Genomic DNA, 25647 nt, shown 5'->3' with positions numbered 1-25647 from the left:
AGGTTACATTTGTACTGATCTACCCAGTGTTCCCATACTTGAGGAAAGGAACGTTTTCGGCTGTGGTAATTTGGTTTCCCCTAGCAGGACTGGCACTACAATGTAGTGAAGGACAGCTGCCCAGGCTTCCAGCAACTCCATTCCTCCAAGCTTATGGGACTCTTGATGCTAACCTGCTGATTCTTCCCACATGAACATGGGAGAGAGAGAGCACAAATTAGCATGGCATGGAAAGCCAGGTCTGCTGAAGAAGAAATGGTTTTTCAGTGTCAAAGCAGAGAAGTATTGGGCCACCCCAACCCCAGGTGCTTTCCATTATTAGTGGTGCTGCTGCCAAGTTTAAGGTGGGTGTGGGAGTTACAGAAACACATACAGAGCCCATAAATAATTAGCTCACTCCAATCCAAGTTAAAAGCCATTTGTATTTTAGTTCAGCTCATCAATGAAGTTCAGTTCCTTTGTGAGTCCCCAAATAGAGGTTTTCCTTACCTGTTCTACTATGTGCTCAGTGAAAATTTTTGAATAGTTGGGGTTTATGTAGGTTTCCTTCCAATCCTGAGAACAAAGATTTGTTTGTTAGATTAAAGAGAGAGAGAGAGAACAACCCACACAGAAGTGCTTAGAATGTAGGGTTTCAGCAAAGGATAGTCCTACTCAAAGCAGACTCACTAAAATTGATGAACATGACAAACTTTGTTCCATTTCAGTGGGTCGGGTGAGTAGGGCTTAGCTGGATACAACCCATAGGATTATTTTTTTTCAAATTGAGCAATGAAGGTTAATGTTGAAAAATTAAATGGATTAAGATCCCCATGTAAAATAGCATTTTGTGATTTGTTTGCTCACAAAAGAAAGAGGTTATTTGGGGTTTTTTAAAAGAGATGAAAATACCAGTAATTATATTGCATTCTTTGATACATACCACTGGATTTTCAAAGATCTGCCAAAGATCATTGTTGTAGTGAGATATATTGTAGTTGGCGGTTGATAGAAGTCTTCCAAATTCATGTCTGTTTGTGATGTACATAAAAACACCCTACCACCAGACAAAAAACATCCTTATGTTAGTTTACATTTAATATTTAGAAATACAAAAGAAGTTATATTATCCAGTCTATATTAATACTCATCACCCAAACTCACTATCATCCCCATTCTGAATATACAAACTACTGTCCTCTTTATCTGAAATTCTAACTAAGCTGTACTGCCAACTGACCAGATATAGTCAGTAAACAAAGCATGGATTCTGATATGGGCTGAGGCAATTTGTTTTTTTTTCTACATGCAGTCCATGCATACAGAGCATTCCCAATTCATGAAAATGTAGGGAGGAGAAGCCCTGAACATAAGGCAATCCATACCTGTATCAGAGACCCACACACAGCAATCTTGGTTATGTTCTTAATATCTATATATTTATATAACTGATGATGAGTGACCAGATTGATTTATGAAGGAAAAGTGGGTATATTTCCTTCTATACATTTTTATGTAGTTGTCTTACGTCCTCGTCCTAAATATTTAACTAGTATTGATCTGTTGAATTCAGGTAAAGACATGAATAGAGAAGCAAGTGTCAGAGCTCTATAGAGTGCCAATTTCAGCCCATTTCCTAGCAGATCCTTTGACGAGTTGACCTGTAATGAAAATGTTCCCCTTCAAATAGTTATTTTGATGAATATGATGAAAACAACAAACCACTGTGCAATGCTTGAAGAAGGATGAAAAGCAAAATAGACTGGAACAGTAGCAAAAGCCACATGATCCTTGTAGGGCTGGTTAACTTCATATTAAATTGAACAAATCAAATTAAGTAAATTGGGAAGGTATGTTGTTTTCCTTTTCAATATAAACAGGCCTACATTTTCAAACTGATCAAAGATACTGTTGCGTTTGTCACAGTCCAATCGCTTGCCATTTTGAATAATGGTGCTTCAAGATATTTGCTGTTTCTGACACTTGTGGTTTTCTGAATGGCCAGCATGCTGGTCACCTACAAGCCACACATCAGCCACACCAGTCCTCATGTTGATGATGATCTCTGTCCAAGCAGGCTAGTAGAACTAGCCAGGGGCAGCACCAGTTGAACAAAATATGTGATAGTAACTTCAAACCTACATGGCAATACAGGCCTATCCTATAATGAGGTACTTCCTGGTTTGCTTCTGGGTCTGTGGCTACTGTCTCTAAGGAAGCAGATGTCTCTGAGTTTCCTCAGTGATCAGGATAGGGCAGCTTTTCAAACCTGGAGCTGCTGTGATTGGCATTCCAAAACGTCTGAAGGCTACCAGGTAGACACAACAAATTCTGTCGCAGACCATGTTGTATAAGTAGTGAGGCAGATACACCATCTCAAGTACATAAGGGTTGTGTTTAAGTCTTTTGGGGGGATATTTTTTTTAAATGTTGTAATGTTCTTTTTAAAAATATGAACATAATAAACATGTACTCAACCCATGGCTCTTATTAAACAATAAATACGAAAAGCTGAATCAAAAAAGCTCTGCCAAAAACAGTTAAGTGATGATTATGTAACACTTCCCTCTGCTACAAAAATACACCACACCACTGTCCAGTTTTATGCTCCATTACTTCCAATGGAGTTGCGTCAGCACAGAACTGTAGAAATACAGTGGTAAAGCATGCTTTTGACAGTGGGTGTATTGAAAACCATGTCATTGCGTTAAAGACATAATTTCTCATGAGAAGTGTAGGGAAACCACAGTATGTTCTGTTTTTACAGCATGGGCGAGCTTCAGTTTTAATCATAACAAGATATTGAAAAATGTGCATTAGGGGAACAAGGAACAGCAAGCAACCCTTATTAAGCAATGGATTTTCTGGTTCCTACAGCTACAGTGGATAACAGAGTGTGGGTAACTTTGTCTCAACAACAAAAAGCCATTGAATTACATCCAGTTTTAACTAGAAAGAGCCCATTAAATTGTATGCAACTGTATGCAGTTTACAAATGACGGTTTGGTTCTTGACTTAAAGACTATTTTGGCATTATATTTCATTATTTTTTCTACTCTTCCATAAAAAAAAATCATTCTGAAATTTGACTTTATTATGCTGCTAACAGCTGTGGCTTCTTCTATTTGCTAATGGTGGGACTACCTCTTGAATGATGTGGAGTGGCCCCAATCATAGATTCATTCATTTATTTATTAATAGGGTCACATAATTTGGGTTCTACCAGCTGACTGTAAGGCTTCAGGGAATGAAAGAGTCTCCTACAATTAATCCTCTCCCTGCAGCCTCTCTTCCCCTCTAAATCTGGGTTAAGAGTCTCTCTGGGGTTTCTGGAAAGTGGGACAGCGTGGGAAGGGAATTTCCAAAAATCCATTCCCTTCCATTCTGCCAGCAGAAGCTTTACTGTCACCTGAGTGAAACCCATTGGATGCAGCATTTTGACATCCAAAACAAGTGAAAGTGATATAGCTAAATGAAAGACAAAGAAAGTTCAGAAATAAAATCCTCAATCTCCATTATTTTCAATGGAACATGAGCAGATGCCCACAATGAAATTAATGGAGATTGAATCTTAGAAGCAATGGTCAATGCTAAAATGAGTTATTACTTAAGACGATACCACAAAATTTGTGATTCTCACATGTATATAACTAGGAAGCAGGGACTTGTAGCACAAGAATGATTTGCATTAAAAGAATGAGGATAAGTTGATTTTTTGTGATTATGGCACATCAGGATTTTGGGTGTATGTTTAAGTACACTAGCATATTGGTTTACAAACTCAAAAATGTGGAAAACGTGCTACTGTTTGGGCTGAAATTTGCCCTCCTGCATGCAGAAGGCATCTTCTGCTCACTATTTTACGTGAAACACAGAAGAAGCAAAAAGCATGTTCTTCCATCTGGACAAAAGGCTTCACAAGGCTTTGGGCAACCTCCTATGCAAGCATAATAATGAAAACTGCCGATCAGCAGTGGTCGCTGGAGTGGTGGCACTTTCCTGACCTCCTGACAGCCCCATTGCTGGGGCATGCCACAGAGTAGGGACAATGCAGAGGTGAAGTTGGTTTGGTGCACACCAACCAGGCAGAGAGTGCTAAATTGGCTTTGCCAGTATGTCTGCATCACAACGGCCTTTCCTTTCCTAATACACTGTAGCGATGAGGGTGACAGGAGGTCAGGTAAATGCCGGCAGCCAATTGACTGCCATCTATAGAACCTACTCAACATATCCCTGTGTGAATTCTTGTACACAGGTTTGTGTGGGGCAGCACTGATAGCTGTTTTCCTTCCATTCATGAGTTAATCTTTTGAACGGCCACAGAAGGAAAAAAATAATATTATTTTTTGCAAAAGTTGTATCCATGGGGCTAAAAGCTCAAGACAAAACAATGCCCAGTTATCACTGGGATACAGGGAATGGAAGGAGACACCTCCCTCTAGGAGAGTAAAACCACATTGTAATAAATGAGTAAAAAAATGAAAAGAAAGAAAAACCTTTGGGGGTCTGAGCATATGGAATGTTTCCGCAGAAGGGGAGCCTTTTTCCCTTTGTAAGGTCTAAAACGAAGGAGGAGAAGGACCACATCAGTTGACCTTTCATTGCTCTTTCGCACTGTTAGAGCTGCATTCGCTTTCTGCTGCCATGTTAGATAAACAAGATCCTTTAATCAAAAGCTGGTATTCTGAAATACCATTTACGGACACCATGCAGCTCTAAGCAAAGCTTAAAACGTACGGGTTAAAAGCTTGAACTCTCAGCCTCTTATCTGCTGCAACAAATATATACATATATATGTATATGTATTTTTAAAAACATACACACAGAGACAAGCTCGTACCAGGCTGCTTCACAGCATAAGAATGAGAAAAAGAAGACTTTTTCTGATGAGCCACCAAGTCAGATTAGTTGGACGTGAGCACATGGTAAGCACAGATTGCAATAACTGATGCAGGAAAGGTTGAGAACAAGAGAATGTTGATTGGACTATTCTGCAGAACGAGTACAAACAAAAGAAAATCATGCCTTGTTAAAGGAGGGAATAAACTTCAATACTTGCCAACTTTTCTTGTTCAATTCAGCAAAATTATTTTTCAATGCTACATTGCCTGGAAATAGCTGTCATTTGATTCTGCTCTGGAACTAGTGTAGATATCAGTACAGATACAGATTTACATTTGTATTGCAATGATATTCATATATGTTCTCATAATGCTAGCATCCATTAAACACTAATAACGACAAGGAGCATTGGTCCTGTTTAGCAAAATTTAATCTGCCTTGAAATAACAAGATCAATCATTCCTGCCCTTGAAAAAGACAATTCTAAAATGCAATAATGTGACATCAGTTCTATTGTATCCTTCATACAATATAAAGCATTTGCGATGGTTTATTAACTCAAGAACAAAATTTAGAAAAAATAGAAAATCAGTGCTGAGCTACAATTACCATTTGAAATAGGTATTGATTAAGTTCACAAGTAATTTTGCATTCAGAAACAGGCAGCACACAATATTTATGAGTGTTAACTATACTCAAAGCCAAAAAGTTGTGATGTGAATTGGTTTAACTGCTGCCATTGTGAGGAGGTAACAAAGAGTCAGAAAAGTGATGGTAACTCACAAAAAAATTGGCTAGTACTTTAAATTGGAAAGAAAGAACAACCAAAGTGTAGCGAGACATTTTCAAAGCTCATGCAACTCACCATTTCCCTGGCATTCCTGCAGAGGGCCATATCAGGATCCAATCTGTCCCTTGCAAAATAATTTCTCTCTTTCATCTCAGATCTGAGGGTTTGTCCTTTGATCAAATATATGTTAGCCACATAAGGGATGTTCCATACACCCCTGGGGGAAAATGGTAAAATGAGTTGGGTGTAATATACACTTGGATGAATTTCATTCAAGTTTCATCATTTTTTCATCATTTGTTTCCTATGGTGAAAATTTTCCACTCATGAAACAGGATGAAAATACTATGGAGCATAATTCTTTTTTTTAATCATTTGTACTCTTGTTGCTAGGGATGCGGGTGGCGCTGTGGGTAAAACCTCAGCGCCTAGGACTTGCCGATCGCATGGTCGGCGGTTCGAATCCCCACGGCGGGGTGAGCTCCCGTCGTTCGGTCCCAGCTCCTGCCCACCTAGCAGTTCAAAAGCACCCTTAAGTGCAAGTAGATAAATAGGTACCACTTTATAGCGGGAAGATAAACGGCGTTTCCGTGTGCTGCTCTGGTGCTGGTTTGCCGGAGCAGCTTCGTCACGCTGGCCACGTGACCCGGAAGTGTCTGCGGACAGCGCTGGCTCCCAGCCTCTAGAGTGAGATGAGCGCACAACCCTAGAGTCTGTCAAGACTGGCCCGTATGGGCAGGGGTACCTTTACCTTTACAAAATGATTGATTTTGCTTGTTTATTGTTTGTCCAGCTTTAGAAACCTGCCACAGGGTCAAGTAGCATTCTGCTACTTGAGAAGCTCAACAAAGCTCCACTATACAGAACTGAGAGAACATTATCCATTTGTAAACAAGACTAAGGAGACCAATAAGTTACTGTGGAATATTTGGTAATGCAACCACATGGAGAAAGGCACAAACTGAACCATTCTAAAATTATATTTAACACCCAGCTGTAGAACCACATGTCCCAGAACGCTACTTGACCCTGTGGCAGGTTTCTAAAGCTGGACAAACAATAAACAAGCAAAATCAATCATTTTTTGCTTGTTTTTCAGGTCAGGTTTCTCGCTCACAGACCCATATACAAGAATAAAATCAGAAAATAGCTGAATTGAGAACATTCACTTTTAAATCTCCCTTCCATTTTTTATTCAATTAAAGCTATTGACAGAGCACATAGTCTTCAAAATCAGCTTATAAATTAAAATATATGGCAATTACAAGGAAACAGAATTAAAAGCAGCCTTTCCAATAACTAACGTCTTTATATGTCACTTCTTTTATGGTTGTTGTTTTTCCAAATAAATTTTTATTAGTTTTCCAATATTCCCCCAATAATAGCCAGCTTATAACAATATCAGTTAATTCCTTCTTTTATGGTTTCTGGCTGAGGAAAAAGCCAGAACTGAAATATGTGGGAAGTATGGGGAAAGTAAATTGTTTGGGGTATGCTGAAGGAATTTAATACACAGTCAATGCAAGCAGTTCAAAGTAAGTGGGTCACACTATCGAGAGCCCCCCCCCCTTTTTTGCAACCCAGGGTTATGAATAACTTTACAAGCATTAAATAAAGTCCTTCTTACCAGATTCTTCTTTGGTTTTTATTTTTTTACTTTTATTGTGGGGCATGCATGGAGACAGGTTTTGAGGATATCCACAGGGTATTTCAGCACGTTACAGGGATTGGTTAGCCGAAAAGGGGCTGAAAACCACTCACAGCTGACTGTGTCTTAGAAATACTTCACTTTAAGAAATGCTCACTGAAGCAATAGTCAATAGAGCCACCACAATTGTGTCCGTCCGTCCCCCAGAACCAACTTATTTAACACATACGTTGATGTGGCATGTTATGTATGTTTTATACCCCACCATTCCTCCAAAAAACTCAAGGTGGCATACATGGTTCACTTCCTCCCCATTTCATCCTCACAACCACCATATGAGGTAGGTTTGGTGGACTATGACTAGTCAAAGGTTACCCAGTGAGTTCTCTGCTCAGCCACGAAGCAGCTCCTTGCAGCAAAGCTGGAATACAGTGGTACCTCAGGTTACAAACACCTCGGGTTACAAACACTCCAGGTTATAGACTCCACTAACCTGGAAGTAGTACCTCGGGTTAAGAACTTTACCTCAAGATGAGAACAGAAATCGTGTGGCAGCAGCAGGAGGCCCCATTAGCTAAAGTACCTCAGGTTAAGAATGGTTTCAGGTTGAGAACGGACCTCCGGAACAAATTAGGTTCATAACCAGAGGTACCACTGTATAGACATGATCAATACTTACATACGTGCCAAATCAAAAAAAGTATGAACAAGGTGGTTTTTCAACAACTACTATTGGGATAGCTGTTGGATGTCTGTATGTGGAATTGCATGTGCCCAGGGTGTGCTCATGTGCAACTCTGGCACACTCGCAGTGTGCCAATGTCACTCCTGCACATCACAGGGGTGTGTCAATGTGACATCAACGTGCTCCAGAGTGTGCGCATGCCACCAAGTCAAATCAGGGAGGGGGGGGTAGCAGCCCTTTCATTTAAAATTTGTGGGTGCCCAGGCACCCAGGGCCCCACATAGTCGGCACCTATGCAAAAGAGCAAACAGTTAACTTACACTCTGTTTCCTTGGACAATATCCACGTAGTCTTCAGACCGAGCATAGTATCCATCAGGGCTCAGCGCTCCCCAAAAGTTTGACCAAAGCTTCCCATGGCGCAGTACAAGAGGGGCAATCATCTTTCTGTTTTAAAAACATGATTGCATTGAAAGTTAACAAAAAGATTGTAATGTGAGGCAATCACAAGGAGGAACTCTATAACTGGGGAAGAGACGGATGTTAATAGCTGTCACTTATTCTAAATAGGCCTCTTTGCTTCCAGTCACTGCCTCTGGGATAGTGAGAAAAACCGAGTCTTTCTGAATTCTGAATTTGTAAAGCAACAACTGCAACGTGAATTTTCAAGGGCCATAGCTCAGCGAAGAGTATATGTTATGCATGCATAAAGTCTTATATTCCATCATTCGCATTCCCACTGAAAGGCTTCTGCTAGAATAGCGATGAAAGATCTCTGCCTGATGTCTAGGAAAGGGGCTGCCAATCAGGATAAAATGGATTAACGGTGTGAATGATAAAATAGCTCTTTAAAGCCTTAACTGACACATAGTGAAACCGAGTCTCTCTTGTAGGCACATTGTCGTCAAAGTCAAGAAAGTTGACGTGATCAAAAAGCAAACATGCCTTTACTCCAAGATGCACAGAGAAGCATTGGGGGGGGGGGTCCTCCATCCCAGCAGCACATATCCACCAATGACAGAGCACTCACATGATTAATAAGAGCCGCCTAAATCAGAATTTTTAAAAAAGACTGGGAACCTTTTATCATGTATTTACAGAAATACTGTAAAGATATGGACTCACTAGCAGGGTTTGATTGAACAGTAAGAAAATAAGATCAACGGTTAAGTAAGGACAACATGGAATGAAATTGACTGTAAGATGTAATCATGAAAGAAAATTTGGTATAAAACTGATAAGAAAATACAAGTATTAAGGTAGAAGATTATAAAAATAAGTTAATAAATACTCAGAAGTAGTAAATATTTAAAGAACCAGAAGGGGAAGTTGAGGGAAGTCACAGGGAGGGGGGGATTTCTTTTATATGACAAATGTTATATTGTGTTGTTTGATTGAATATAAAACTGTAAAAATCCAATACAATATTTTTTATTTTTTATTTTTTTAAAAAAGAGCCCCCTAAGTCATAATGGAAGGCAAGTCTGCCCATAAAGGAGTGCATTAATATTCTCCTCTGCCCGGACATAATGGGTGATATCCAGTGATGCAGAAGTAATTTTCCTCTCCTCCCCGACTGCAGCTCTCCACAGTTTTTAGGTACAGAGATAGGAACGGGAAACACCGCTGCGCAAATGGAAATCTACTCTACCGGCAGATGAACACCACTGGATGCCACCTCTTCTTTCATGAGAAATCTATTCCAAGGAATTACGAAACAAACCTGTAGTAGTCACTGAAACCAATAAAAGAACCTAGAATGGATAAGTTCCCCAACCCCTCCTGCCATAAGCGTACCGATTCTGTTCTATCAAGAGTTTTAAAGTACTGGGGTTCGTTAAAACAACATCCGCATCTATGCTGAAATAATAGTCGCATCCTTCATTCTGCCGACAGATGTCCCTTGAAAAGGAAGAGACACACAAGGCATTAGCATTGCAAACATGTTCCATTCCAAAGAGATGATAATAGTTTTAAGCATACAGCTGCAGTGTGCATTTAAGAAGTTCCTTTGCTTAATAGCTACCTGAATTGGAAACTCGACTCCTGAAACAAGTCTACTTAAAGCAACTGTTAGTAGTTGAAAGTAATAAGTTTTATGGCTAATAATACAATCTGGGTTTTGCTTGATTTAACTATCCACCAGAAGGAAGTTTTTCAAAATATCAGTCTCACTCTTTGCTTGGATGTCTTGGATTTTTGAAGGTGATGTTACTACCAATTTGGGGAAATTTGTCCATCTTCTGGAAGATTTGCATAGTGAAATTCCTCTATTTCTCCCAGATTTGAAGAGCTATATTCCCAATATTTTCAAAACCCCAGATATTTTCTAAATTCACATTCACTGTCATTAACTTGTCCCTTCCTAGTAAATGAAAAAAATCATTCTTAATAACAATGCCATCAATTAATACAAATATTTGTTGAAAATTAAATCTGACAATACAATAGCAATTTATGGATACCTATTTACCATACCTATTCCTGAATACATGAATGCAAATATAAATTACATATTAATACAACCATTGTCCTCTATGTACAACTCTAATTTCTGATCACAATATTATCCCCCATGTGACAGACAGGTAGGTAAGTGGTAAACATAACCCTAGTTTACTGTTTTACTATTGGACTGGAGCCTCACTCAATAGCTCAGTTGGGAGAGCATGAGACTCTTAACCCAGAGTCATGGGCTTGAACCCCAATAGACGACCCTATTGCAGTTAAGGTGTGGATGTTAACAAAATACTGACGTAGATAGTTGGCTGGTTTAATACCAGGGAATTCTGTTGGAAAATAAAATGTGATATTAAACGGCTGTGCTGCACTGTTAAAGTAAATGGCCAATCCAGTGTGCATGTATGTGCGCGAGAGACAAAGAGATGTGATACCGGGACCTGATTATAAAAGCTATGGAACACAGATCATTTTGAAGGCTATGAACATTCTCGTTCCCAGAACTTTCATAATTTATAACAGCTGGATCTTTTTTTTTTCCTATGGTGCAACCTTTCAGTGAAAGAGGAGCCAGCTGTATGTTATCATCCCAAACATATGTTGCAGGTCATACAATGTTGAGGGAGCTATTTTGTTCAGTGGAAAGGCTGTTTTGAGAGTGAAAGCCACATAGATTTTTTTTTCCAGGACGCAGCCCCACTCCACAGCAAAAAGACACTCTGTTGAGACCTGGCAGCATCCACCTCTGCTAGAATTGCAACTAGCTTCTCACGTCCCAGAGGCAAGTGTCTGGGCCTTGGGAGAGGCAGCGAGAATTCACAGGATCAAGGTGTGCAGGCCAGTGAATGCTTGGAAAGAAGAAAACCACAGCTCACAAGCATGATAACAGGTGCCTTACTTATGAACATCTGAGCAGGGCAGCCCACATAACACTGTTAGAGATGGGTAGAGATTGGAGAGAGTAGCTTGGGGAGGGGGGTTGGTGGTGCGGACCAGTTTAGAGCAGGCATCCCCAAACTTGGCCCTCGAGCTGTTTTGGGACTACAACTCCCATCATCCCTAGCTAACAGGACCAGAGGTCCTAGGGATGATGGGAATTGTAGTCCGAAAACAGCTGGAGGGCCGAGTTTGGGGATGCCTGCCCTAGAGGCACACAGCTGGTGCCTATGTTGTTAGCTTCTTGGTGCCAGATCAAGACACTTTTATCATCCTGAACTTCTAAGAGATGATTTATTTTATACCTGCTGTTTCCCTAATGTTATTGCTAGTCTTTCTGCTTTTTAAATGGCTTTTACAATTGCTTTATTACTATTACTATTTTTATGTTACTTGAATGTTAATGCTAGATGTTGAATTTTAAAAGAAGTTAGCCAACCTTCTTAAAAAAACACACACCTAAAAATAAAATAATGATCTTAACAGAGAGGCTGATGAATAATCTACAACATCTGCTGAGTTTCAACATGAACTATTAGTCTCAGCACTTAAAAAACATATGCTGGAAGTCTCAATGATGGATCATTAAATCTTTGCCAACAAGCAACAGCCCTACAAGAAAGCAGCAGGAATTGCTCATAAACACAAGACATTGTTGGGGCCACTGCATCAATGATTTGGTTGTGTGTTCATTTTAATTAGACATCTTCCCGTCTAAATCTACACATTTCATTCCTGTCCATATACAGATCTGAGGAGATAAATCGTTAAAAATAAAATTACATTCCCATGTTCCTGGCATCAGCTTGACTCAGATATTCTTCAGGCCCCACAATTTGTATCGTTTTGAAGATGTGCTTGGCTTTTTCCCAAAATGACTTGATATGTCTTTCATGGTGAACTTCCTGAAAAAGTAATGAAATAATTAATAAATGAGAAATTGGTAATAGAGTGTAAAAATTAAACATGCAACAAAGCAGTCCAGTACTAGCCTGTGGTATAAGTTCTCCATAGAGGTGTAGCAGGTGCCTACACTATACCTCCGCAGAAGGGCATCCTTGACCTACAGACATTTGTTTCAAGGTCCAAAGTAAGGCTAGTTGCATAGACTTGCTTCAGACACTGAAACAGATGCACACAGATTGGTGGTGGAGCCCCAGGCAGGAATGCCTCCCCTCCCCATACACAAGCTTGTTTCCACCAGGGACACCAGAAATCAGGAATAGTAAGAGAAAGAGACCCAGAGGAGAGGAAGATATACCGTATTTTTCCATGTATAAGATAACCCCTATTTTTGGAGACTCCAAATTAAGAAAACACCCCTCAGCACTACCCATGTATAAGACGAGCCCCAATTTCAAACCTAACTTTTTGGTAAAAAACACACCTAGTCTTATACACGAAAAAATACGGTATTTTGTTTAGCAAGCAAAAAAAGAATCAGAAGAACACAGAGACCAGCGACAGGAAACTACCATACCTGAAAAAAGAAGGAAATAACATTTTAAAGTACTTTGTTTTAGCTGCAACAACTAAATCTCTGACAAGGGAATTTATATAGTTACTCATTTTTATAATGATGGCGAAAAAATAAGAAGACCAACAACCATTCTAAAAAGTCAGTCCACCTTTACAGAGTTCCTCTTTAAATATTATTTCACCTCAAATAAGTTCCACTTTGAACTTGGATGTTAGCACTTACTAAAAATATTATGATAATCAGCAGGAACCGTCACAGTAAAAAATAACACTGGAAATTTAGCAGCAGAATAAACAAGCCCAAGATCAACTACTATTTTAGGTCACTCCTGCTATTTTACAGATGTGTTAACTCCTTAGGCTACAATCCTATAACAGCTCAACCTGGGTGTATGCCCCATTGAACACAATGGGAGTAAATCTGAGTAGACATGCATAACATTAAGTTGTTAATGTATTGGATTTTCTTATTCTTAAAAGAAGGTGGGTGGAAATGGAAGGTTGTAGCCAGTTTTTGTTAATTAATGTAGAATATATGGTTGTGATCTTTTGCCCATGGCATTACCTTCTATACTATAGAGTGACACTACATATTAAATATTCCCTAACTGGGATTTATTATTCCTAGAGAGATCTTATCTTTTTACACATCAATCAGAGTAGTTAAAAAGTGGTAAAGGAATGGACCCATTGCTTGTGAAAATTCAGTTTCATTGGATAAGCTCTAAAATCTAGTTTTTTGGGGGGTACAAAACTATTTCAGTATCTTCCCTGAACCACTAAATCCATACTAGTTAGCCAATAAAAAATATGTGAAATTGTGCCAGGCATAAATTTATAAAACTGTTTGTTTTCAGTTTTGTGACTCTATTTGAGTTGCAAGCCTCAGTATATATAGAATTGTTTGCATTTGTAAACATGAATAGCAACGGTTCTCCATAATTCATTATTTGCTCATGAATAAATTGGGATGTAACCTAAGCAAGGTCTTTCATTGGACAAACCTTTTTTTAGGTGTGGCAGCACACAAACATCAATTCCACAGAACTAACTGCTCATCAGGGTGTGGTGGTGAACATTGCTGAGGTCAACCCTATGTAAATGTGCTGTTGCCGGGTGGATAAACTGCCCCAGCATGGGTGCGGGTGCCAGAAGTCATCAGATGTGAGTATCCAGCCATACACTTGAATGGCGCAGCTGCAGCAACCCATTTCTCTACTTCTCAGCAATTACAGTGGTACCTCGGGTTAAGTACTTAATTCATTCCGGAGGTCTGTTCTTAACCTGAAGCGCCACTTTAGCTAATGGGGCCTCCTGCTGCCGCTGCGCCGCCAGAGCATGATTTCTGTTCTCATCCTGAAGCAAAGTTCTTAACCTGAGGTAATATTTCTGGGTTAGTGGAGTCTGTAACCTGAAGCGTATGTAACCTGAAGCGTATGTAACCCAAGGTACCACTGTATAAAGTTAATAGAATTCTTCTCCCTCTCTATTGCCATGCAGTTGCCACCAGGTATCGCATTGTGAACTGCCTCATCAGTCGTTGCTTGCTCCCCTCTCAATATTGACTACCCTAAACTTATTCGGACAAAATAAGCAAAAAATGTAAGATGCGCCTGTTGGACCAGGCCAATAGCCCATCTAGTCCATCATCCTGTTCTCTCAGTAGATGTCTGAGGGAACCTGCTAGCAGGATCTGATCACAAGAGCATTCTCCCCTCCTGGTATTCAGAGGCAGTGGCCTGAGCTGTGTATACTTTCTACGAGGAATAGGTGACAGTGAAGTTAAATGGAAGGGATAAGCAAGAGATGAGGAACCTTTTTAACCCATTGGGCAAAGATCCTTATCTTCTACTTAAAACATTTAGAAATGGACTTCAAAGTGAAGGTTGTGCCTTTACCTCCTTCCCACTGGACATCAAGGGTTGAAGAGGTGGGCATGGTTTGTGGGAAATGGCCTCATGGGAAATTAGGCCTGTGGGCCATTGGTTCCCCATCCATGGTATAAAAAGAAGAGGGGCACAGAAGAGAGAAAGAAAGAGGGAAACTTTCAGATCTGAAGGTATACTGGAAAATAAACTGGAGAAAAGCATCTAGAGGCCACACAAGGAGAAGACCAGATAAAATGCTCTTTCACAAGTGAGGAGCTATACCCCCAACACACACCAACATTTCCCCCCTCTGCTTATACTTATAGATGCCAGAACACAGGAGCTTTAACAGCTGCCCTTAAAAATTATTTGGAGGAGCTATTTAATATTTATTGGTAGATGGTGTAATGCCACCACTTTCAAAAACCAAAAGAACAAGTAGTTTAAGTCATGGTGGCATAGCTGCATGTCTTATAAACAGTATTGCATTGAGGAAGAATGGAGAAGTTAGCATGCTTTTGATGAAATTGTATTCTGAACTTGTGTGTTGCATGTACATACATATATGTACACAAACATTATTTTTCTGTAATAAAAGATCCATTTTAATGTTAAAGAACTTAACTTTGTTCTCAATCCACATAACTAGACCAACTTCATTAACTAATTTACAAATGTAACTGTTCAATTACCACCTAAAGTACTTACATTATTGTGAATGAAGAGGGTAATTTTTTCCTTTGCATAGTCCAGAGTCAACAATCTGTCTAGAAACTTAGGCAGGAAAGGAGTTGGTTGTTCAATGAAAACACCAATTGTTACTGTTGGAGTCTCCTAAGAAAAAAAGTGCACAAAAATAAAAGAAAACCACAAAAAGCTTTTACTTTAAAGTTTAAAACAGTATGAACAATCTTACATTTAACCAAAATGATCCATATTATATATCTTGGGAAATAACCTCCACTTTTACACAAGTTATAACTCTGAATACACTTTTAATTGCTGTTTTGAGATACTAATAGCTGAAATGAAAAGATACACTAAGAATCCATGAATTTCCTCCTGAAATAAGTGAGCAAAATGGTGTCTGAGAAATTAGTAAGTTTGATGCTGCATTCCTATACCCATATTCCTGAAAACAAGCAGATGTTCTACCACTGAGCTATGGCCCTTCTCAGACTGTATATAAGTGTATTAATGATGTAATCAGAATATATAATATAATAACTAAGGGGTAGAGTATGAAGGATGGGGTGGGAAAACTCACTGAGAATTTTGAACAGTGGAAGTAGTTTCCTGGAGTTCTAAAGTTCTTATGGGATCAGGTTTTTCCCCTGAAGACTACGGTAGCCTGCCAAAGTAGCTGACCCAGATGGCATTCAGGAGTTATCTTACCCCTGACACTGATGGAAAAACTGCTGCCAGATATTACAGTGGACTGCAAACGTATAGCCAATAAGCTTAACAATCCAATTAGCCAGTAAGAATCCTGACGGTTGCATATGTAGTGTAAGATTTGATGATGTCTATGAAATGTCAGCTAGCAGTTGTTTCTCTTTGAGTGAGTGCAAAATAGCTTTGTCAGCTATTTCCCCCCCAAAATGATACTTTGAATCATGACTAGCTGTCAGTGCCAGGAAAAACATTCCGTATATTATCTGAATCAATGAAGACGAAGAATGTACTGTAACCTGCACAAACGTGTGCCAAAAAGACAAAAAAAAAAAATGTTTCTACCGCTGTACCAGACATTTTATATAAACATCTGGAAACTGTGAAGCATTAAGTGATTCAGACCAAAACTAAATATGGGCATGAAGGGCCTGGAAGAAAACTGTGAAAATGAGGGAAAGGTAGGCGGTAGCAGGATGGGAAAGGTTGATAAAAGCAAGGAGGGAGAAGCTGGAGCAACAGTCCAGGTACACAAGGAGATAGACAATGCCATGATGATCAATATGTAGCTCAACATTGAAAGAATTCAGCCGCATGCAACAGATACTTACCTCAAGTGTGGCGAAGTCTAATAAATCTGTATCACAGGCACCACATCCAGTTTCACGGGTCCAGCCATTAGGGATATAATTTCCAAAGTAATTGAGATTAAGCTACAATTGGAAGGTGGGGGGAAAAACAGCCCTAATTAATTTGGCAGTATAATAAAATCTTGTTTCTGTGCCTTTCAATTAAAGGCCAGTTCCACAAGGCTCTGCTGTCGTGCTCACTCAACTTAAATGAGTGGAAACCAGGGGTGAAACAGAATGCGATAATTCTGCCCTACTGCCACCGTCAACTAATCCTCAGTAGGCTGCTAGTATCCCAGTATCATTAAATAAATAAAAAACTTAGCTGAAACAAAGTCACCGTCACTCACTTTGGTTGGGCCGTTTCCATGGAGAGTGACTGGCAAAGTGTCATACAGTGAATTTCTCGCTCTGGCTCTTCCATCTTCAAATTTCAGGAGCACTTCATCTGCAGCCCACCAGGAAGTTAAAGATACATCATCTGTAGTTTACTCAAACAAGACTCTCACAGCATTCTTTGCATTTCCCTGAGCATCCATTTTTTTAAAAAAAAAAAAATCTCCATATTTCCTTTCATTTCAGCCTACGATCCACAGGCAGTTAATTTCTACGTTCACTAGGAACATTTCCAGTTGCCAAATAAGAACCACAATATTTTGTTTGTTTGTTTTAAATATCATCATTATTCCTATCCCAAGATCATATTTATGACAATGGGACCTCCTGCTTCCTCAGAGGAACTGGGTGACTATTTCCCAACACTTGTAAGTCAGGGCCTGTCAGTGGCGTAGCGTGGGTTGTCAGCACCCGGGGCAAGGCAAGTAATTTGCGCCCCCCGCTGCACTGTCCCTCCCCCAGATAGTCCCTCAATCTCTCTCCGCACCGCACCGCACCGCACCGCACACCTGGCACCCCCCCCCCTCGACAGTGGGCGGCAACCCAGCGGCTCGGATTGGATTCGCACAGCCAGCACTACAGTGAGAGAGAGTGAGTGAGCCAGGCAGGGGCAGAGAGCTGCGAGCACCCCCCCCCAATGTTGCGCCCGGTGCGGCCGTCTGGCCCCCCCTGCACCCCCCACGCTACGCCACTGGGGCCTGTCCAGATACAATCTTTCCCCCTCAGGGCTGTTCTGGAAACAGTGGAGGCAGACTTTCTTCTGCCACCTCTCTCCCTCTCCTTTGCCTACTTCTATTGTGGGGAGAAAAAAGCTGGGATATCTTTCTAGGTTTTATTTTTCTGGGATGAGGAGTGATGCAATGTTCAAATAACTACATGATCTTCCAGTTGGTCAGTCACTTCTCCCACTGGGAAGCCAATGAAAGACTACATAAGCCAGGGGGCCTGTAACCAATCTCCACTTGATGTTAATTCCATATGAAGTATAAATGTACAGAAAGCCCCTTGGATGTATTGTATTATATAATAGGTTATGCAGAAATGGTAAGGAAGAAATCTGAGAGGCATATCCTTCATCACTCAATAGACACTTCAGAATACATACCAACTGCTCCATTGAGAGTCTGGAAAATGTTGCACTTGTGATCCAACGTGATATTAATGCGTTCCTAAAATGTAAGTATATAAAATATGCTAAATGAGGCATTATAAAATCAAGGGCAGTACAGTGGTACCTCGGGTTAAGTACTTAATTCGTTCTGGTGGTCCATACTTAACCTGAAACTGTTCTTAACCTGAAGCACCACTTTAACTAATGGGGCTTCCTGCTGCTGCCATGCCGCCGGAGCACAATTTCTGTTCTCATCCTGAAGCAAAGTTCTTAACCTGAAGCAATATTTCTGGGTTAACGGAGTCTGTAACCTGAAGCATATGTAACCCGAGGTACCACTCTACAAACAGAATTCTAACCATCTTGACAAATGTAAACTATCTGCAAACATGACTGGATGTTTTCGCTGACAATTCATTTTAATATCCTTAACTCTTATGCCAGATGTTTCCCAATCCCTCATATATCTTCATAGTTCAGCGTGTCATACAGATCTGTCCCTCGTCAAGAACATACAATTCATTTAGCCAACGGTTTCTATCATCCTACAAACAAAGGCTTGCTTTCTGTTTTGTAAGCCGAGCAAATTAAGTTCATGACTTCTCAAAGAATGATGAGTCAGCGGTATAGGAGAAGAGCTGCCAATTGACACTAATACATTAACAGCTTGAAATAAAGAAAATTTGGAAATATACCAGGATATATACATAACAATTTGAGTGACTTCAGATGTTGCTGCTATACGTATTGACTTTCTTGTTTGTGCCTTGCTTTGAAAAAAGAGAACGAGCAGCAAACCATGTTCTTCAAAGGGACCACAGCAATAGAATTCTCACCCAAAGATCTGCTAAAATCTCCACTAAAATCAATACAACACCCATGTAATACTGGAATTGTGCAGGAGTTTATTTCCTGGATGTCCAAAAGTCCTTAGGCAGACTACCTCTAATTTAGGTGGATGACAGCATGAAACTAAACACATCGAACCTACAACAAAATGTTACAGTGAGGGGTGTTCTTGTCTAGGTTCCTATTGACCAGGTCCTTTTCTAGAATACTCCCATATGCAACCCCCCCACACACATAATCTGCCAGCATTCCACCTGGCCACTGAACATGCACAGTCATCACTGGAAAAAAGAATTCCATCCCAATGAAAAATCTTGAAATTTTGGGGTTCCAAAATTTTCCAAAACCCTGCATCCAAACCCTCTTGTTTGTAGATGCCATTTGAGCTAATATAGGATATTTATAGAAGATAGAATCATTCTTTCAAGTGACCTAAACATAGCCAGAATTTTAGCTTGGTTCATCACTCATTTTTCACAATTGTGTGCAAAGCTGATGTACTCCAAGAGTCATAAAAATGATTCATAAAGGGGTTCAACATACCCTCTTTAATTGGTCGATATAGATTTTTGTATAAAAAAGCTGATCGTCATCGTTATCTTGGAGGTTCCATTGTTGCACAATACTGTTTACAGCTGGAGAATATCCAATAAATCCTGAAAGAGACCATAGATTGAACTAAATAAAGACATCACTGTTTCCACTTGAAAATGAGCTGCCTGCACCGAACATCTAACTTCAGGAAGTACCAGTAGATGAAACTAGATAAAGTTTTCCCATCCATTTATGACCAGAGACCTGTCTTAGTACAATTTCCCTGAATCTCTGTGCAAGTAAAATCCTCAATGATACACTGGGCAATAGATATCAGTTATAATATAGACATGGAAGCATGGGAACAATTGTGGAATATGGATATAAAATTTACAGCATGTAAATGATATAAAAATGATATAACATTGGTATCTAACACTGAGTAACCTAACAAAAATGTATAAATCTAAATCAAACAAGTGTTGGAAATGTAAAGAGAAAGAAGGTTCTTTTTATCATATGTCTTGTAGTAAGATTAAAGCATACTGGGAAATGATATATAATGAATTGAAAAGGATGTTCAAAATAACCTTTGAAAAAAACAGAAGCTTTCCTTTTGGGAACTATAGAGACAGAACTACCTAAATATATGTATGCTACCATACTATATGTGTGCTACCATATGTATGTGTCAGGGAACTGCCATCAGTGCCAGAGGGAGAGAGCAAGATCCAGAGGGATTCCAGAGAGCATCCCGGGATTGGGAGAGGCAGCCCATCTTCTGGGGAAGAGAATCAGCGTAGCACCAGTGGAGAAGGGGGGCAGATGGGGGAAGCGGCGAGGCGGTCCCATGACTCCTTGCCAGGGACCAGCGGGGAGAGTAGGGGTCCTCCGCTGCCTACGCCCTCCTTGCACAGAAGGCTTTCGCGCAGAGAAAGTAGGAGAAGACTAGGCGTCAAAGAGCTTCTTTGCTGGAAGAAGTTTAAGAAACGCCCACTGACGGATTCTGCCAGCGATTGAGTCAGCCACGGGTGAGTGGCTGTCCAGACAGGAAAGGTTCACTCAGGCAACCCAGCCAGGTGTTTGCACCAGCTTACGGACGAGCAACCCCTAGAACCACTACAGTATGCTACCATACTATATGTATGCTACTACAGCGGCAAGAATGCTACTTGCCCCAAAATGGAAAGAAGCAGAAGTCCCAAAGGGAAGAATGGATACCAAAACGTATGGAATATGCAGAAATGGCAAAAATTACTGGAAGAATAAGAAATCAAGATAACAAACTTTTAATAAAAGAATGGAAATGGTTTATTGAATATTTATAGATAAATATAACAGATAAAAACATTGGCAGGATTATTGTAATAACCTGTAGTTTCATAAGAGTATGTATTTAAAGTAGATAATCAAATGAGCAAATTAAATGAAGTTGGATATGCAGAAGATGTTAAAAAATAAATTTAAGGAACTGCAGAAAGAGAGGGAAGGAAGTCAAACTTTGAAATGTTAAAATGATTGTAAAATTAATGAAATATATAAATTTGAAAATATAAATAAATTAAAAATAAGAAGTGGTGTGGAATCTGTGGTCTTCCAGGTAATGTTAGACTCCAACTCCCATAATCTCCAGCCAGCATGTCCCATGGAGTCAGGAGTGATGTGAGTTCTAGTCCAACATGACATGGAGAGCTTTAAGAATGGCATCAAAGTGTGAGAGTATGTCAGAGTTCATTAGCTGCTAGGTAAGTCCTGCCCTGGATAAATAGAAAACATCTAGTTTTCAGAGTGGGTGGATATCTGGAATATAGAATCACAGAACTGTAGAGCTGGAAGGTACCACCGGGATAATCTAGTCCAACTTCCTGCAATGCAGGAATCTTTTTGCCCAATGTGGGACTCAAACTCATGACCTGGAGTCTCATGTTCTACCAACTGAACTCTGGGCTGGCCACCTGCCACAGACCCTCCAGAAGCAGAAGGAACACCATCAGCACTAAAGAAGATGTTTTGTCAACTGTTTTTGAAGTTTCATTATGATCAAGCATTAAATAAATATTGTGAAATAAATCAAACAGTTTTTATGAAACTACCTACCTCCTGCATTAAGGTACCGTTTTCCACTGCGAACAACAGGGTACTTGTCTGCTAGTCGTTTATCAGGCCATATCAATCCATCTGCTGCAAACACTACCTTGTGATTAGCTTGCTGGAACTTCTTTAACAACTCTTCAGGTCCCCCAGCAAATATAACATCATAGCTGAAGTTTGGAGGGATAAAAAGATGAGCATTAAGGGCATTTCTAGGCTTAACATAGACATTCAAAACAGGAGTGAGTGAGTGTGTATACACACACACACACACAGAGAGAGAGAGAGAGAGAGAGAGAGAGAGAGGAGAGAGAGACTTAGAATAAATCTCATTTTCAAAAAGTTATTTCATGTGCATATTTTATTATTTAGAAAAGATGATGCATGCAACCTCAAAGAGATGCATACGATCCATTTACTTCGAAAATCTGGCTAATTGTCACCATACCATTCACTTGGGCTGCATTCATACTGCCGTTTATTCCATTTTCTTGACATGTTATTTTGTGCATTATATTTGAGCTTTTCACACAACATAAAATGTACTTCCAGAAAACTAATTTTCTCGTCATGTATCACTTCCCAGAATACCCTCACTGGATGCCCTTTTTTCAGCTCTTCCTTTCACCACCACACACCAAAACCAGTTTGCTTCGACTTACATAGGGCACACTGAAGTATGCAAATCTAGTTTCCTGCAGTGAGCACAGATGAGCCTCCACAAGAAGCAACATATTGGGATATAAATAATAAAATTATTATTATTACTACTACCTATACACTACACCAGGAATAGCCAATGTGGTGCTCTCTCTCTCTCTCAATCCTTGCCAGCTTCACCAATAGTCAGGGTCCTTGGAAGTTGTAGCACAACAACATGTCGAGAACACCAGCTGTTTGTCTATGCCCTAAAAAGTAACAGCCAACTATTACCTCAGTCCTCTAGATGAGGTTTAGGGCAACCACAGGGACAGCCAGAAAGAACCAATTAGAAGCCATTTTTCTTCTTCCAAGTTTGTTTTAAATTAAGTGAGGTTTGTACTCTAGAAACTGGTTTGTATTCAAAAGATATGGTGAAGTGGAAAAAGAAAAATTATCTGTGTTCTCCACACCTGTACTTGACATAGTAGAAGTCCTAAGAAACATTTGTGGTCTTGTCTCAGAAACAGTAAGGTTTTTTATTATTGTTATTTTAAAACATTCGTTTTCTTGTAAGAATGCCTTGTCAATCTAGAAGACAGCTGCAACAGATTTAGGAGAGCCATCCCTGTGTGTCTCTTTCCAAATTTTATGAAGGAACTTTTAAGAACAGATAAGCAAAATCATTCTAACAGAATGTTCTTTCACAGTCATTTTAACCTTAGGAGTCAGCATAACGGTCATTAATGTGATTAAGCTTAGCCCCAAACTTTTCCATCCATTTAACGATATTGTTTTGTTTTTACATATTTGTCTTAAATGCAGTAGTGGGAAAGCATTATTTTCTGTTGAGGGCAGCATCTCCTTTGTGCTAAGGCAATGTGGCCCTCAACAGAAAAGGCCAAAGCCAGTAGCGGGTGAGGCCAGAGTCGGAAGTGGGCTGGTCCACTCTTTCTCCTTCTCTGCCCCCTGCCACTTCCCTCCATTTTCTTTCTAACAGCCACTTCTCTCCCTTCCTTGTCTCCCTCCCTCCCACTCTTCCGCCTTGCCTGTCAAGGAAAGGACAAATTATTCTGGTCAGAGATTGAAACTAATCACTCGCAGAGAGCTATTGAAATTACGCAAAGCCTCAGGACGTCAGGTTCCCCACCCCTGTCTTAAAGCTATAGCTGCTAGGTTGATTTTAATAATATTTATTTATCACTGAAGAGAAATGAATTTCACTCTTCACCTTCGTAGGAAGAGGATCTCCACTTAATGAGAGTGCATACCCCACAGTAATGGTTGTTGTTAAATAATCTTCTTTGATTTTTCCCTGAACTTCTCACTTTCACCTATTTTCTTCTTCTTTGGCGATCACATGTAGCCAAGTTAGATTGTCTTCCATAAACACGGTTTTAACAGTGAGTCCACAAGTGACTGTGGAGGCTGATTCTGGATCCACACATCCTTCCACAGTGGGGACATAGATTTCAGGACGGGAGTTGATCATGGTGAAGGTTTGCCAAACGTGCCTTTCTCTTAGCTCGTTTCGTTCCTGCTCTCATGTCAGTTTTGTACACAAATGGGGTGCCTGAAAGGGGCAAGTGCAGGCTTCCTCAACCTCGGCCCTCCAGATGTTTTTGACCTACAACTCCCATGATCCCTAGCTAGCAGGCCCAGTGGTCAGGGATGATGGGAACTGTAGTCCCAAAATATCTGGAGGGCCGAGGTTGAGGAAGCCTGGGCTAGTGTTTGGGTTTTTGTTTTGTTTTTTGTATCAGATTGCTTGCTCTTTAAGTGCCTGCATAAAATACCACAGCCTGGTGAGTGATTACAAATTCCCAAATATGTCTGCTCTATCATGGTTGTACTTTTACACACCAGTTCCAAACATCAGTGATAATATTCACAGCTGGCAATACCAGTTCACAAACAGTTTTTCAGAGACTGAGACTCACTGCTGATTCCGCTGCAGAAATAGTTTTCTGCTGAATGTTGTACCGCATGATATCACAAACTATGATATTTTTGCTGATGCTGCTGAGATTTTACAACTAACTGGAGACATATATTTGAGAAGCAATGTTTTAGCAGTGCAGCATTCAGTATATACAAAGCATTACTATGGTCCTTTGACAAGGATTGATACCAATACAAAAGGGCAGCAGAGTGCAAAATGGGCTGCTTTCATTAAGGTGGTTTATAACAATCACTTGTTGTGTTCTTCCTTTGCCAATGCATGTTCCCTGGAAGAAAACCGATATGTAGGCTTTGACATGCCAACTTTCAGTAGAACAAGGTTATTATAGACGCTACCGCAGGTCTTAAGACACAGGGCTCTGTCACAACACACACGGTTTGCAAAAAGAAACCCTTGATTTCTGTATAAAACCATGAAAAGGGCTAACAATGAATGAGCCCCTGTTGGAATCATTGCACTGCAAATTCATTAACTCAAGGAGGCCTTTGTCTAGGAACTGGAGCAATTATTGACTTGATTCCACTCAGGCAAATCTCTATTCTGCCATCACCATGCCCTTTTCATCCAATGTCTACCTTCTTTGCAAACACAGTTAATAAAACTCACTAGTCAATAAAACACAGACTACTTGCCTCTCTGAAAGTTACTTAGCTCAGTCATTCCATCCAGTGCTGCTGGATTACATGTTCAGCTGCACCTATTTTAATGGCCTTTGGAAAGCTTAAGATAACAGAATTGCTCTTTTGGATTTTAATAACACTGTTTTACAGCTTGGTGTTACATGTGTGCATCTGCACTCTCTTATTACAGGGTCCCCCTCCCCCCAAAAATAAGTTTCGTTCCAGGTTGTCTCTAGTTCTCCCTATACAGCACTTCAAATATTTTCTGGACACACGGATCCATTACCAGGGAATAAAGAAGACTTATGCCTCCTTTCATTTTCCTCTCCCCGACCACAAGCTTGCCAAAGTGTATTCCCCTGCATCTGGTAATTCTGCAGTCCACTGTATCTTGGCTGCCTCTATCCTTCCCCTCCTTGACTCCCCAGCTCCCTTTCTCCTCCAGTCTCTCTCCAGAGAGTGACTACCACAAATGCATAAGCTGTAGAGGTCCTTGTCATCTGGCAGCTTTAAACCCCATAAGGGGAAGAAAAAGAAAGCCTTGTTCTTTTCATTCTTTTGGCAGTCATGAATGTGCACTCAAACAGGTTTCCTCTCTACTAAACTTTCAAACGTAATCTGTTCCAGAAGACCATTCGACTTCTGAAACATTTGAAAACCAAGGCACAAAAGGCAGTCTGCAAATTTACAGAGAAAATTGAGAAAAATACAATGCCCGTTCGACTTCCAAGATGCAT

The 25647-nt window shown here is 40.1% G+C and overlaps 1 protein-coding gene across 2 annotated transcripts in view; it reads right to left on the bottom strand.

Annotated features, from left to right (window-relative positions):
• Positions 1-25647, bottom strand: part of PLOD2 (procollagen-lysine,2-oxoglutarate 5-dioxygenase 2) — a 62028-nt gene that overhangs the window by 5657 nt on the left and 30724 nt on the right. Inside the window, exons 4-16 of one of the 2 annotated variants that reach the window (XM_083442687.1) lie at positions 21695-21858; positions 19607-19719; positions 18209-18272; positions 17058-17155; positions 16690-16791; positions 15395-15520; positions 12123-12244; positions 9741-9845; positions 8265-8390; positions 5687-5828; positions 4476-4538; positions 923-1036; positions 490-555 (exon numbers count right to left, since the gene is read on the bottom strand). In XM_083442687.1, the coding sequence (XP_083298813.1) occupies positions 490-555; positions 923-1036; positions 4476-4538; positions 5687-5828; positions 8265-8390; positions 9741-9845; positions 12123-12244; positions 15395-15520; positions 16690-16791; positions 17058-17155; positions 18209-18272; positions 19607-19719; positions 21695-21858 (1405 nt within the window). The remainder of the gene's footprint in view (positions 1-489; positions 556-922; positions 1037-4475; positions 4539-5686; positions 5829-8264; positions 8391-9740; positions 9846-12122; positions 12245-15394; positions 15521-16689; positions 16792-17057; positions 17156-18208; positions 18273-19606; positions 19720-21694; positions 21859-25647) is intronic. The other variant, XM_083442688.1, reaches the window with a different exon arrangement.

The sequence above is a fragment of the Podarcis tiliguerta genome, assembly GCF_965153285.1.
Source record: "Podarcis tiliguerta genome assembly, chromosome: 5".
NCBI lineage: Eukaryota > Metazoa > Chordata > Lepidosauria > Squamata > Lacertidae > Podarcis > Podarcis tiliguerta.
The sequence above is the reverse complement of the archived record's forward strand: the minus strand, read 5'-3'. Positions and strand labels throughout refer to the sequence as shown.